The sequence below is a fragment of the Mytilus californianus genome, unplaced genomic scaffold (assembly GCF_021869535.1).
Source record: "Mytilus californianus isolate M0D057914Y unplaced genomic scaffold, xbMytCali1.0.p SCAF_1, whole genome shotgun sequence".
In the NCBI taxonomy this organism is placed as follows: domain Eukaryota; kingdom Metazoa; phylum Mollusca; class Bivalvia; order Mytilida; family Mytilidae; genus Mytilus; species Mytilus californianus.
This window is the reverse complement of record NW_026262581.1, coordinates 77,215,308-77,230,795: the sequence shown is the minus strand read 5'-3', so window position 1 is coordinate 77,230,795 and position 15,488 is coordinate 77,215,308. Positions and strand designations below refer to the sequence as shown.

The window sequence follows — 15,488 nt, the reverse complement described above, 5'->3', positions numbered from 1 at the left end:
ATGATGTCATAACGCTCCTACAGAAGATTATAGTTACAAACTGCATTGCCCTGAGAAATTATGCTGACTTTATTCTGAATAAAATGCTATAATATGGTATTGAAGTTTATTTTAAATTATGGGGACTCAGCTGTAATGATTACTTACATTTATTTCAATTGTGGAAAAATATTGTGTATGTGAATTAAGAGGTATTTGTTAAGATTTATTTAACCTTGATTTCAGTTACAGAGTTCATTGACCTTTAAAATCATTCCATATATTGTAGGTGAAACATATGACTGTGTTCACTTTTGTGTTTCAAACTGGCCCCTATTATTTATTGGAGTACAATATAAATTTTGTTTCTCACTTGTCCCCATCATTTATTGGAGTGCAGTAGAAATTATATTCCTATCTGGCCCATGATGCTTTACTAGAATATAGTATAGAATTTGTCTCTTGCTTAAGACTTCATCATTATAGATTTTATATTTTACTAATTAGAGTTAATTGTTCCAGTTGAGGCCCTAGATATAGAAAAATTGCTTTAAAATATGGTTTTCTGCACTTATTACTGTAATGCCTAAATCAATAGATTACTAATTTAGGTAATAAGTTTATAATCATATTATAAGAAGTAATGGATTAAGTTTGAGTTGTCATTCTAGTTGAGAGATTTTTGCAAACAAGTAACATCAGAAACAGCTCTATTCCTATTTAAATTGAAATTTACCAGTCTTCTCTCTCACACTCGAATGCTTGTCCATATTAGCATGAACTCATCTTAAGTTCTGTCAGTAGAAGACATTGTAATGCAAACATGCATATGCAATACCCTCAGATTGCTTGGTTACTTGCATACAGTATAGATTTTGTTTCTCATTGGTCCCCATGAATTAGTTAATGTAATGGTGTACAGTATAGATTTTGGTTCAAACTATTGAAATACCATATAGATTTTGTTTTTAACTGTTAACAGTTAAAAACAAAATCAACTAGTAAATCATTGGTCCAAGATAGAAACGAAATCTTTAAGATACTCCAATAAATCACAACATTATCTATCCTGTTTATAGGTCTACCACATCTTTAACAAAATCTAAGGGTCTCTATGATTTTCAGGTGTTCAATGAAGATTTTTTTTCCAAACTGAAATGTGTTTTATTTTGTTTCTTCTTGGTTCCCATTGTTTACTTCTGTACAGTTTATATTTTGTATCTACCTTGGTCTTTTACAAGGATTGACTGTGATTTACTGGAATGTGTTATAGATTTTGTTTCTTCTTGGTTCTCGTTGTTTACTCCTGTACAGTTTATATTTTGTATCTACCTTGGTCTTTTACAAGGATTGACTGTGATTTACTGGAATGTGTTATAGATTTTGTTTTTTCTTGGTTCCTGTTCTTTACTTCTGTACAGTTTATATTTTGTATCTACCTGGTCTTTAATAAGGATTGACTGTGATTTACTGGAATGTGTTGTTTATAGATTTTGTTTCTGACTGGTGCCCCTAACATTCTTCCAGATTTATTGGAATCCAGCTATTGATTTTATTGCTGTATATATCTAGGGTATTGTAACAGTCAATAGCTTTAGATTAAATCCATTGTATTTCTTCACAAAACACTGATATATTATACTGTCTAAATAAACACAATAAGAGGACCAGAACAAATCAGCTTATTGTCATCAGTCATGATGGATCACAAACTGTTTACAATCATTGATAATCAAAATTTTCCACAGTCTGCATTGATCTATGTTTATATTGCTTTCTTGATCCATCTTTATAACTTTAGTGTTAGCACTCACTTTGGAAATAGAGTTTTTTGTATTATTTTGAACTTAACACAGATTTGAAATGTATACTTTTTTGCACATTCAGCAGTCTTCACGTTAGATTGTGTAGCAGCCTGTTTATGACCTCACATGCCCTGTATATCACATTCTCATAATTATTGTCTTCAGTGGATAGTTGTCTCATTGACAGTCATTTCTTTATATACATATGATACAACTATTTATACTGTGGATTCATTTGTTTTCATGGGTCCAATTTTTGTGGATTAAGGCAATCTTACATATTCGTGGATATTTAATTTCATGGTTTTGCCAAAGTTTGCAGACAAGCCTATAGAAAATTTGTCATTCATTGAACATTTAATTTCGTGGTTCACCTGTACCAACGAAATCCACCAAAATTAGTATCCATTGAATAATAATGAATCCACAATATACACATGGGGGGTCTCTTCCTATATGAAGGTATATACATATGTGCCGCTGGAATGGGTCCCTTTTTTGATAAGTCAAATATATCAATGGGGTGCAGTTTTACCGAGGAAATATATCAATAGGTAGTAATTGACCAATTGTGATATATCAATGGGTCATAATTTTTCAGTTTGTTGTGCAACGATGTTCACTGAATTTCCCAAACTGATTATCATTAAAATTGCATATAGGTACTATTTGAGCTGATAAATATATGAATGGTTTATGATTTCACTGTGAAATATATGAATAGGTAGGGATTTCACAATTATTCAATATATGAATGGGGGGTGTTTTTTAAATCCAAGCTGCACAACTGTACCCAAAATCCCATGTTGAGACCCAACCTAATTCCAGGAAAATAAGATACTACTCTTTTTCCCATACATTGTATTACACTGCAATTATAATATTCAATGTTTTAATTGTACATTAATTGTAAATGATGACATTCATTTCTATGACCATGATGACCCAGTTACTTGTGTTAGGTTCATGTAGGTAGACCTAACAGAGAAATCTTTGTGTGCATTTTCATTAGGAACTTGACAGACTTCTGTCAAAAAAAAAATTGAAGGGTGTACCGTTTATAATTGCATATTGGTTGATACATCTGCTTTAACTGTTAAACTAATTCAAATACTTTGTGAAGAATTGTCATTGTTATTTATCCAAACATGAGTCAGGTTTACAAATAATCAAAATATTATTTATTATGTCTACAGACGGATGCTTGCTTTGACATTAAATACAACAAAACATTCATATGAAGAATATCATGGATGATGGGGTTCCAGTTATCTCAGTGCATATTGTAGCTTTTGGTGTTAGTCAGCTTTTGATCTTCTCAATCAGTTGCATAAAAAAAGACTAGAGAAATTAGACCAATTATCAAAACTGTATATTACTAGGGGCAAGATGTATATGGTTATGACATTTATTTTCAGACTAAACCGACGTCATTTGGTCTAGTGGATAGTTGTCCCATTGGCAATCATACCACATCTTCTTATTTTTATATACTTAGATATGAACTTCATAAGCTTTAAAATACTTGTGCATCTCAACAGGTGTATTTTAATTATGTCTTTAGTTTGTTGTATTACAGGACATTCCTATGCAAACTTCACCATTGTTGTTCAGAGAATATTCCATATTTATTGACTTTTTATGAGCTATAAACTTTAAAAGTTTTGGCTCTATCAACTGCACTATAGCAATACTCTGTCTAAGCAAAGCGATACTTTGATAATTATTGGTTATTTACTGAAAGCTCCAAATGTTTGAAACATGCTCACACCAGGTATCCCGATTCAAATCTGCGGAGGAAACTAAATCCCGAGGACTAATTGATGAGCAAAGTGTTGGTAAGTAAAATCTGGATCTGATTCCCACGGAGCATTATTCTTCCATGTTAATTGGATCCATTTTTACTTACCCACCTTTACACATTTTTCATTTATTGCTCATCGGGTTTCGAATCCCTCCGCATTTTCGGATTGGGATACCCGGTGTGAGCATGTTTCAAACATTTGAAGCTTTCACTAAACAACCAATAATTACCAAAGTATAGCATTGCTTAGACAGAGTATTGCAATAGTGCAGTTGATAGAGCCAAAACTTTTATGGTTTATAGAAAACTGGCAATCCTAGTCAATATTAAGATTGAAGCCGAAACCCCTTGCTTTTGGAGGATGTAATTGTTGATTTTCACTCAAGACACAGTCGATAGTGTTAAACAAATAATTCTGAGAGTGCATGATAACCACTACATCTAAGGCCCTGTTTGCTTAATGTTGTATATTTGCTGATTTTTATACGACCGCTAAAAAATTTTTGTGGTCGTATATTGGTATGACGTTGGCGTCATCGTCGTCGTCCGAAGACACATTGGTTTTCGCACTCTAACTTTAGTTTAAGTTAATGGATCTCTATGAAATTTTACCACAAGGTTCAATACCACAAAAGGAAGGTTGGAATTGATTTTGGGGGTTATGTTACCAACAGTAAAGGAATTAGGGGCCAAAAAGAGGCCAAAAATAAGCATTTTTGTAACTTCCAGACATAACTTGTGTGTTAGTGTATGGATCTCTCTGACATTGTACCACAAGGTTCCATATCACAAAAGGAATGCTGGGATTGATTTTGGGGGTAATTGCCTCAAAATTTTAGGAATTAGGGGCCAAAAAAGGGGCAAAAAACAAGCATTTTTCTAGTTTCATGACAATAACTTGTGTGTAAGTCTATGGATCTTTCTGAAATTGTACTACAAGGTTCCATATCACAAAGGGAAAGCTGGGTTTGAGTTTTGGGGTAATTGCCCTAAATGTTTAGGAATTTGGGGCCAAAAAGGGGCCAAAAAACACATTTTTCTAGTTTCCAGACAATAACTTGTGTTCAAGTGTATGGATCTCTCTGAAATTGTACTGCAAGGTACCATACCACAAAGGGAAGGCTGAGATTGAGTTTGGGGGTGATGAATCATAAGGGGGTTCAAAAAATTTGGGGGGGGATTTTTTTTTTTTCCTTTTTCTTTTCTTTTAAAATTTTCCATTTTAAGTTGGTTATTTCTGATTTATATTTAAAAGCAAATGATAATGATATGGTAGGAGATACACACCAAACAGGATGTGTAAATTATTATATAATAAGTATTGTGCAATAGCAAGAAATTTTCATTGCACAGTATTGCACAATAGCAAGAAATCTTCAATTGCACAGTATTGCGCAATAGCAAGAAATCTTCAATTGCACAGTATTGCGCAATAGCAAGAAATATCCAATAGCACAATATTGCGCAATAGCAAGAAATTGTCAATTGTACAGTATTGCGCAATAGCAAGAAATATTTAATTGCACAGTATTGTGCAAAAGAAGATACTTCATATAAATTGCTTATTTCTTGACTAATTTCAATGGGGTTTTATTCTTGAATTCTTGGGGTTCTTTAATATGCTGAATCTAACCGTGTATTTAGTTTTTGGATTTTGGGCCCCGTTTTTAAATTGGTCCACATTGAGGTCCAAAGGGTCCAAAATTAAACTTTGTTTGATTTCATCAAAAATTGAATTATTGGGGTTCTTTGATATGCTGAATCTAAACATGTATTTAGATTTTTGATTATGGGCCCAGTTTTCAAGTTGTTCCAAATCGGGGTCCAAAATTAAACTTTTGTTTGATTTCATCAAAAATTGAATTATTGGGGTTCTTTGATATGCTGAATCTAACCATGTATTTAGATTTTGGATATTGGACCATAATAGGTGAATGTCCAATTTAAAATTTTTAAGTTCTTAGACCACATTCATTCTGTGTCAGAAACCTATGCTGTGTCAAATATTTAATCACAATCCAAATGCAAAGCTGTATCAAGCTTGAATGTTGTGTCCATACTTGCCCCAACTGTTCAGGGTTCGACCTCTGCGGTCGTATCAAGCTGCGCCCTGCGGAGCATTTTATTGTAATGATGCAAGTTATATGACAAATCCATTGCTTTAGATTGATATTATTTATATCGAAAGAAGCAACTTCCAGTTCTGGTTTCAAATCCCACAAGACTATACATGGAATATAGTTTCATAATATGCAAATGCAATATATCAAATTAAAAGCATGGATTTTGCAAGAAAAATGGTATATATGCATTTAATATTGCTAAAGACACCAAGCAGTCATGCAAGAGCCCCAAGTTAGTATAAAGCATATACTGTTAATTCTGAAAGTTTTGCCATGTTTTTATCATTGTGAAACTTGTAAAAAGATATGGCAAAAATAAAAACTTTTAACTTGTGATAGCATTATTTGTATTTAGCATTTCCTGAAATCACAATATTTAAACTCCTATTGATGTTAATTGTCTAACAATAGCAATAATAATAATGTCCACAATAATTTTTGAATTTACAGTATTTTAAAAGCTGTTAAAAGTACTAAATTTTCATAAGATCCAAAATTTGAAGCTATACTGCAAGAATACTGCATAATTATTGTATTCTGATGAATACTGTGATAAATCATGGTTGATCTCATCTTAAATTTTACCTTTTTCTATTTTCAGACAAATAAGCTGAAGACATAATCAGAATTATGGCAGGTGATGAGCAGGATGGCCTTGGTCCATCTCGTTGTAGAGATGGAAATTATGGAATAAGCATACCAGATCTACGAACAATTAACGAACAAAAAGGATTAGAAGCTGTAGAACATATACAAAGCAAATATGGCAGTGTTATAGAAATCTGTAATTTATTATTTACTTCACCTAATGAAGGTGAGAATACATTAAATATGTATGGAGAATTAAGAGTAATGTGTAAATATTGCAGATTTAATTAGAGAATATTTCTTATTGCTGTAGCTTGTCTTGAAATGATGGCATGTCACCATTGAGCATCAACATTTGAATTATGACTGAGGTCATGAGTTCATTCCGAAATCAATCTACAAAAGACTGTGAAATTGTTATTTGCTGCTTCCCTGGTTAAGTTGTTAGCACATAAAAATTCAGGAGTAGGATCAAAAGTGGGGAAACATTTCAGCTTTATTTCACAATAATGTGTCTGGGTAGGATGACATGTCTTCCTCTGGACAATTACCTTGTAAGATAGAAAGATAAAAATCTACATCATGGTATGTCTACTAGGAGTATTCACATGACATTTAAAAGTTACTGACCCTAAAATATATGCAATATAATATATAATATAAAGCATCCACAAATCATGAATTATTATTGCTATTTGAAAAAGCTGCAATATTGGTGTGTGGAATAGAAGCTGTTTATTGTTTGTCCTTCCATGATTCCCAGATCTATAAGTTGTCTGGATTTTTATGCCCCCACCGTAGCGGAGGGGGCATTAAGTTTTACCCTTGTTTCTGTTATATTGAGTTGACTTTTGGATTAGAAGTGTACAAAAGTTTGTTAAAGATTGAGTTTACCTTTTGTTGATTTTTGTCTCTTTCTTTTATAATGAATGATAAGTTTGCAGATAAAAGTTGTGGTTCATTTAAGATTACTTTATTTTCATGGAATGCCACTCTGTGTCCATTTTCTGACATTCTGAATCTGTTATATCCACAATCATTCTGAAATCCAACCGTCGTCTGGATGATATTACGTTATGCCTGTAAATAATTACAGATCTAAGTCTCAGGAACTTCTTGACAAGGATTTCTGAAATTTGGTTTCAGGGTTTATATAAGTAAGTTACACCATGTGATGCGTTTTCAGATTCATCACTCAACAACTTCCTGTTTACCGAACACTTGTATTATTTTACACATGATAGCCAAGTTGAAAATGTTTGTCATATTTTTCTCAGGAACTGCTTGACAAGGATTTCTGAAATTTGGTTTCAGGGTTTATATAAGTCAGCACTACCGTATGATGCGTTTTCAGAAACAACTTCCTGTTTACCGAAATATTACGGCGGGGGTATCATCAGTGAGCAGTAGCTCACAGTTTTACCTGTTCAAAATTTGGTGACTATGTTGAATGCATCAATCCCATCGAACTTGAGATTAAGGATGCAACAAATACAGTTAAGTCTGCCTCATATCTTGACTTACATCTAGAAATTGACAATGAGGGTCGGTTGACAACAAAACTTTACGACAAAAGAGATGATTTTAGCTTCCCAATTGTGAACTTTCCATTTCTTATACATAGCAAAATATGCCTGCATACAGAGTATACATCTCCCACTTGATAGGATATTCCAGGGCTGGTATTTCCTATCAAAAAGTATCATGATTTCCTTGATAGAGGGTTGCTGCTCACAAGGAAGCTATTAAACCAAGAGTTCCAAGTGGTGAAGTTGAAATCATCCCTTCGTAAATTTTACAGATGCCATCACGAGTTGGTTGACTGTTATGGAATATATGTTTCACACATGACAACGGATATGTTCCAATTGTCGTAATTACAATCCTGTTCCTTTTCCCCCGAATGTGACCTACCGAATTAGACTTGTCACCGGGTTTGTACTTACATGAGAAACACAAAAGGTTGCCACATGTGAAGCAGGATCTGCTTACCCTTCCGGGCACCAGAGGTCACCCCTAGTTTTTGGTAGGGTTTGTGTTACTTAGTCTTTAGTTTTCTATGTTGTGTTTTGTGTACTGTTATTTTTCTGTTGGTCTTTTTCTTTTTTAGTCATGGCGTTGTCAGTTTATTTTCAAATTATGAGTTTGAATGTCCCTTTGTTATCTTTCGCCTCTTTTTCATAGAATTTCAGCCCTTGCCAGCTGGAATTAGAAAATTTCATTGTGGTTGTACTGGGTTTATTTGTGTATAATGATTTTTTTGTTGTTCATTCAGCATGTCTTTATTTAAATATGAAATTCTTAATGATTCTGGAAGTAGGGGTATTCATGTCATCTCTTTACACCTAGTTTTCTGTGTTATATTTCATTTGTTAAAGTGGCTTCTTAGTATGCTTGGGAACATTGCTGCTTATTAGAATCAAGTTATATGTAGGTCATATGCTATGCCTTAATGATGTTGATGACAAAATTCTAATCGAGTTTGAATGATTTGACTGTTGAGAATGTGCAATGCCAGTTTGATTAGATAAGGAAAGGTTTGAAGTTCCCTGTTATAAGACAGAAAATCAATATTGGAATAAATACTCCATGATTCAAACTTCATTTCATTATATTTGGATATCATATGATTTATACTTACAAAGATAAAAATTCATACAGAATATTAAGGGCATTCTCTTTTTTTGTTTTTTGTTTGGTTTTGGTGGGTTGCTATTTTATTGATGCACACCACCTCCCCTCTTTTATTCACACAAGAATATCTTTAATACTTGAATGTTCTTCCAATGTACTTTGTTACTGTGTTAGATTGTAAAGTTAAACCGAATTTCTAATGCAACACTGACTGTGATGTTCATTGTGATTTGGATTGAATGATGCCACAAATAGAAGGGCATTAATTCTATAATTGATGGTCTAAAATTTTATATGCCAGCCCAGACAATTTTTAACTGATTTTAAAATGTTTGCTTGGTGTTTTCATTCAGTTGTGATAAAAGTGCTGTGTTTGAAGATTTGCCAGTTTGCAGTGTGGCCAGTATACTCAATTTCCCACCATCAAATTGCCAATTGATGCCCACAAATCTTCAAATACAATCTGTTATCTCCTAAATAAAAATGTCCTTCAAAAGTGTTACTGAATGTAAACCAACTTATTTTCGCAACTTCAAGACAGTTAAATGTCCTTCAGAATTTTTTTTTTTTTTTTTTAGGACAAGGCAATTCATGAAAAAAAATCTAGGTGTATTAAAACTGGCAGAATAATCCTTATATCAACTAATGTAGCTAGCTAAAAGATGAATCTGTTTCATATGTAAATCTTATAGGCTGCTGATGCTTTCTCAAGTTGTATTAAGCCTACATATATTAAATCAGTTCCTAGTATATAATTATATAACAATGCCATTATTCATATTTGAATGACTACTTTAGTCTTTTTGTGGAAGTCTGTCGCACTACTTTTAAATAGCTTGTAGATCTGATTTTAGTTCTGTGTGATATATTTATAACAGTTTCTTCAGACAATTATTGTCAGGCTAATCATGGCTATTGATTTTTATGTCACAATGAAAAAAATCTGCGATCTCAAGGGAGGGAAGTTGAGGATTCCACAGAATAAATCACTTCATTTACATCAAAATGTTTCCTACTTTTCCCATCAAGAAAGTCTTAGTTTACACTTGGTTGAATTGCAGGACATCAATTTTGAATTGTTATAAACCAGGGTTAATTCCATTGCTTGATTAATGGACTTTGGATGGTGGAAAAATACGATATGACATTTCTCGCCCTCTCACCATAGTAATATAGTCACGTTAATCAGATTAATTATCAGATTGATATTTTAAAAGCATAATACAATGTGCATGTTTTATTAATGGGGAAATTAATAGGTATTTATTCTTTATAGAGTGTCATATTGTAGATTAATGTTAGATTAATAGTTTGTTAATTTTATGATTCATCAATGTGTCTTTTTATTTGATAAGTTTTGTAAGAGTTGCTTCCCTTTTATAGTATAATTATCCTTTTAGGAAATAACTTTATCATAAGAGTAAATACAAAATTGAAGAAATCTTCAGTTTAGAATATACAATTCCTTGATTTTTATTTTAATTTCCACATGAAATCCCAGAGTAAGCGAACAGCCCAGTGTCCTAAAAAGGTCTTGTCTACCAGCCTTCAGTTGGCAGAGATCCTCATTTTAAACATCACTCTTTTCACTTTTTATGCCTACTTATGATTGTGTTTTCCAGTATGTCAAGCTGTCCACCCTTTTGATATCTGGTTAAAGTTTGGTTTTAATATAGTTTACCATGAAGTTGAGGTCATGTCTTCTTGAAACTTAGTATTCATGTTCATTATGATGTGAAGTTCTTACAATATATGCAAAAGCAATGTTTTGACCTAGATTTCACCAATCACTGAACAGATTAAAGATTTGGTATAAGGTAGGTTAAAGTTTTGGTCTGAGGTAGTTGCAACATCAACTTGAAAGTATGTGCACATATTCACTATAATGTTAACTTTATAGATTACATGGCAAACTAGGGTTTTGACCCAGAATAAGGGATCACTCAACATGGAAACATGATTATGTGAACAGGGTATGGTGTCTATAAACACATATTCTTGTTTTACATAACTGAATCTTTGAATATACATATTTTAAATATTTGTTTGTTTGTTTTCAGGATTATCAGGAGCACCAGCTGATTTAGAAGATAGAATAAAGTGTTTTGGTTCTAATGTTATACCACCTAAACCTCCAAAGACATTTTTACAGTTAGTGTGGGAAGCACTTCAGGATGTGACTTTAATTATTTTATTAATTGCTGCATTAGTTACTATAGGTTTATCATTTTATCCTGCAGGAGATGACGGAGGAGATGGTAAGTACATCTGCACCGGTCAGTCGTTCATTTCAACAAGATGAACTCTTGTAAACTTAAAACTATAAGAATATATTCTACATTTTGATATGCTGACCACCTTAATCTTTTAATGAATTTCCTACATCCATCACTGGTTTCCATGTTTTTGTAGCCATGCAAGTAATTGACAGAACAAGTCTTCATAGAAAGAAATTTACTATTTTGCTGAAATGAAGGGGGGGAAAATTGTGAAAAGAATATTATTAAGGTTTACGAAGTTGTTTACATTGTATACAGTTTAGTCTGCAATGTACATCTGACAGAGAAATAAAAGTGCATATGTACTGTTCCAACCAGAAACTCTTGAATCCAACAGACTCCAAAAATAAAGAACTTTAGTGCCATTAAAACTATATTCACAACTTTCTTAATCATTATTACACTCAAACTGACACTAGAAAGGAGATTGCTTTTCCATGTTGAAAATTGTTGCCATATATTTTTAATTCTTTCCCTTGATAGACAGAAAATTGAAAGTACTTTGAATATAATAGAATTTGATCTTATTTTGAGTTGGATTGCTCTAGGGAGGATCCCTCACGTCAAATGTATTGTAGCATATTCAAATCTTTACCACATTAACTAACACATTAACATTATTGATGGAAATTCCCCGTAACAACATGAAACTTGGAAAATCTGCACGGTATATATGTAAAACACAAATCAATAGAAATGCATCCAGAAATAAAATGTCAATCAATTGAAGTAACGAATGAAAAAATTCTAATGTCTGCTTCCAAAACAACAGCGGGAGAGAGATGGCAGTCCCGACATTAACAATATTCAGTATCAATTAATATCTGTTCGATGAGAAGCAATCGTGTTAGATCTGTATCCAGTTTGTTAATCATATTGTAACTGATGGTTCGATCAGCTGAAAATTAAGTTGCTGTTGTGTGAAAAACGTAAGGTAGAATCAATATGTGTTCCTAGTCTTCATCAGCTCAGATTTGTAATTATTCAACAAGGCTTTTAAAGCAAATTGAATCAACGATTCACCTTGATGTAATCTTATTTTCTTTGTTTAATTTGGCAGTTTAAATAATGAAATATGGCAGGAGTGCTTCTCGGTTATTTCTATAGCAAAGCACTGTTTACTATAAATCTAAAATAGTACTCAATCAGATACGACATCATATATTTTACGCTACAGGTATTGAAGTCCAGAGGAATATTTTTCTATTTTTGTAAATTGCCTTCCTTGAACAAATGAAGGTCTTTTTATAAAATTGTATTTTAAAAGGTTAAGTTCATTTGAACATTGTGAACAAGGAATTAACTACTCATAATAAGTCAATTATCAGATATCCACCAAGAAGTTACATGCAATTACATGCAAAGTATACCCCACATACTTTATTTCATGTCATGCTCATTGAGTACAATAAAAATTTAAAGTATTGTCAAACAGGAATTGACAGCTTGGCAGGTCTAAAAATCACTAGCATTGAACATCTCAATGTTATAATGTTCCAGACCATATATCAAATCTTTCAATAAAACAGAAGCTGTGTAACACTGTGTGAGTGGATAAGCTATGATAAATGTAATAAAAGAAAAGATCGATTTAGAAATAGTGATATGGTATAATATTGTCATATTTAATCAGAAGAGACTTTGAAGTCCAAAGCTGCAGTTAATGTTGCTGTAATGGAGACCAGGTAACAGAAGGCTACAAAAACAAATTTCTGTTCACTCTAGTTCCTTTCACTATTGAACCTGACTGCCATTTATAAATAGTCATTAAACAATAACTGTTCACTAAGCCCAGAGTCTGTCACACAGCCTGTTTATTGATAGGTTTATTCTTATCACAGCTAGTAATATATGTAAAACCCTTTAAATAATTAATGACTGAAGTCATCATCAATACACCATCACAATCTTAGTCTAGTGACGTCACAAAAATTATCAATATCATCATTATATGCAACGAAAACGATTTTCTTCTGTCTATACATTGCTTTTATTACTTCATATAGTGTCATTTTTATACTCTGTTTCAAAATTCATTTAAAAGTCTATTGTTGCATGACCTGAACTACTTAAAAAAATCCATTTTCAAGAGATGTTTTTTCGATTACCCTTTAAATTATCAAACACAAATATTTAGGTAAAAGAAAAAAAGTTAAATATTCGTCACATTATTTCAAATGAAATCATTTTATAACCTCCCTCACGGGTTGGGTGGTATACTGAAATAACTTTTGTCTTTCATTGGTCTGTCCATCCTCTTGCTGTCTGTCCCTTCTACATTAAGGGTTGCTTTGATATTTGGTCTGGAACTTTATAATGTTGAGTTGTACTGTGTAGATCTGACATGAAGGCACTATTTGACTTAATGTAGAGTTTTTATTGTATCCATTCTTGCACTTGGCAGGGAGTTTTTGTCAATGACAATGTAGGGTATACTTTGCATGACATCTTGTGCAAGTTTTGGTTATTTGAATAGAAGTTGCAAAGAACTACATTTATATTAATTGATGACAGATTTGACATTAATCGTGATGTTTGATTAACCAGGACATGTTGTTATCCTTGATGATTATATAATTACATTATAATGATGTTTCATGAATATCCATAATTTTGATTGCCAGACAACAATTGCTAGGCATTCTAAAATTATATCATATTTCCTAATGAAATGCAACATTCATGACTGCATTTTCTCCCAATGGCAATGTTACAACAATGCATAGGATAACAAAAGAAAAATAGATTTACCGGTATCCCAATATTTCATGGTTCAGCATAAAAATATAACATAAGAATTGAATGCTTCTTTGGGGCATTAAGTTTTACCCTTCCATCTGTACGTCTGTCCATCTGTCCGTACGTCACAAATTGGTTTCCATTCTCTTTCATTAGTTTGCCTCAACTAAATGTTATGAAACTTATTCACAATGCTAATTACCACAAAACACAGATCAATTTTGAATTTGGGTGGCATTACTTTTACCTTTCTAGAGTTATGCCCCTTTACAAATAAAAAAATGCTGAATTTTTCTTTCCCGTTCTCTAACTTAAGTTTGCCTCAACCAAATGTTATGAATCTTATACACTATGCTTATTACTACAAAACACAGATCAAGTTTGAATTTTGGTGGCGTCACTTTTACCGTTCTAGACTTATGCCCCTTTACAAATGGAAAAATTGCAGAATTTTATATGGTTGTAAAAGCATTTGTGATGCACACATTTTTAGAATGGAGCACTTCTTTGCTTCATATAAAATGTGCTTCGTTCAGCGCTTTTACATCCCATTAAAATAACAAAAAGAAGCATTCATTCTTAAGAAAAATTTGCCCCTTGATGTTGTGCAGCCCATAATTAAAATGGCAGATATAAGGCCCTTATTATTGCACAATTTATGACAATTATTTGATGTCAGGTATGACAAGTGTATACCTACTTTTAATTAATTTTAGGGGGTGATTCAGAACAAGAGGCAGGATGGATAGAAGGAGTAGCAATTTTAGGAGCCGTTATAGTTGTAGTATTAGTAACAGCATTCAATGACTATAGAAAAGAACAACAATTCCGTGGACTGCAAAGTAAAATAGAACATGAACATCAATTTTCTGTGATTCGTGGAAGCAAAGATATGCATATTCCTGTAGGAGATTTAGTAGTAGGAGATATTTGTCAAGTAAAATATGGTATGTATCTACAATAAAACTTTGATATACTGTAGGAAATTTATATATAGTATTTGGTACATTGAAATGTTCTGTTAACTGTAGGAAGTTTATATGAATTAATTTGTCTTACGTAGTTGCAGTGAAGCAATGGACATACAGAAATCCCTCTGCTGTTCTATTTGCTACAGACAAAATGAAAAAATCGGTTCAAATATAAATGGTTTTACTTCTGCCTTCTCAATTGAATGTGTGTGTTTTTGTTAGACTTGACATATATCTTGATAGTCAAAATGAGATGGATCAATCATTTTTTATTGTTACTCGAGTCATGTTCAATTCTGCTTTATAATGGCTTGAAATTTAAATAATTGGAGTTCTATTTATTTTGTTTTTATGTATTAACATCAGTAATTAAGGAAAAAATGTCAATGCTTGGAGTAAACTATGATTTAAGGACAAAATATTCAGAGATAATTATATTATACATGGAAATACTTGATAATACAGTAAAATAGATCATTTATAGTCTGCCTCAACAATTTTAGGATGTTAACTTATCAAAGGCGTCCATGTGCATTTTTGTAAGTTACAAATTTAGTTCCGTTCTC

The 15,488-nt window shown here is 32.4% G+C and overlaps 1 protein-coding gene across 12 annotated transcripts in view; it reads left to right on the top strand.

The window, feature by feature from the left end:
• Window positions 1–15,488, top strand: part of LOC127724284 (plasma membrane calcium-transporting ATPase 2-like) — a 145,802-nt gene that overhangs the window by 64,925 nt on the left and 65,389 nt on the right. For all 12 annotated transcript variants that reach the window (XM_052231275.1, XM_052231280.1, XM_052231211.1 and 9 more), the window contains 3 exons: window positions 6,313–6,525; window positions 10,994–11,191; window positions 14,668–14,898. In XM_052231275.1, coding sequence (XP_052087235.1) covers window positions 6,342–6,525; window positions 10,994–11,191; window positions 14,668–14,898 — 613 coding nt within the window. In that variant the 5' untranslated portion in view covers window positions 6,313–6,341. The remainder of the gene's footprint in view (window positions 1–6,312; window positions 6,526–10,993; window positions 11,192–14,667; window positions 14,899–15,488) is intronic.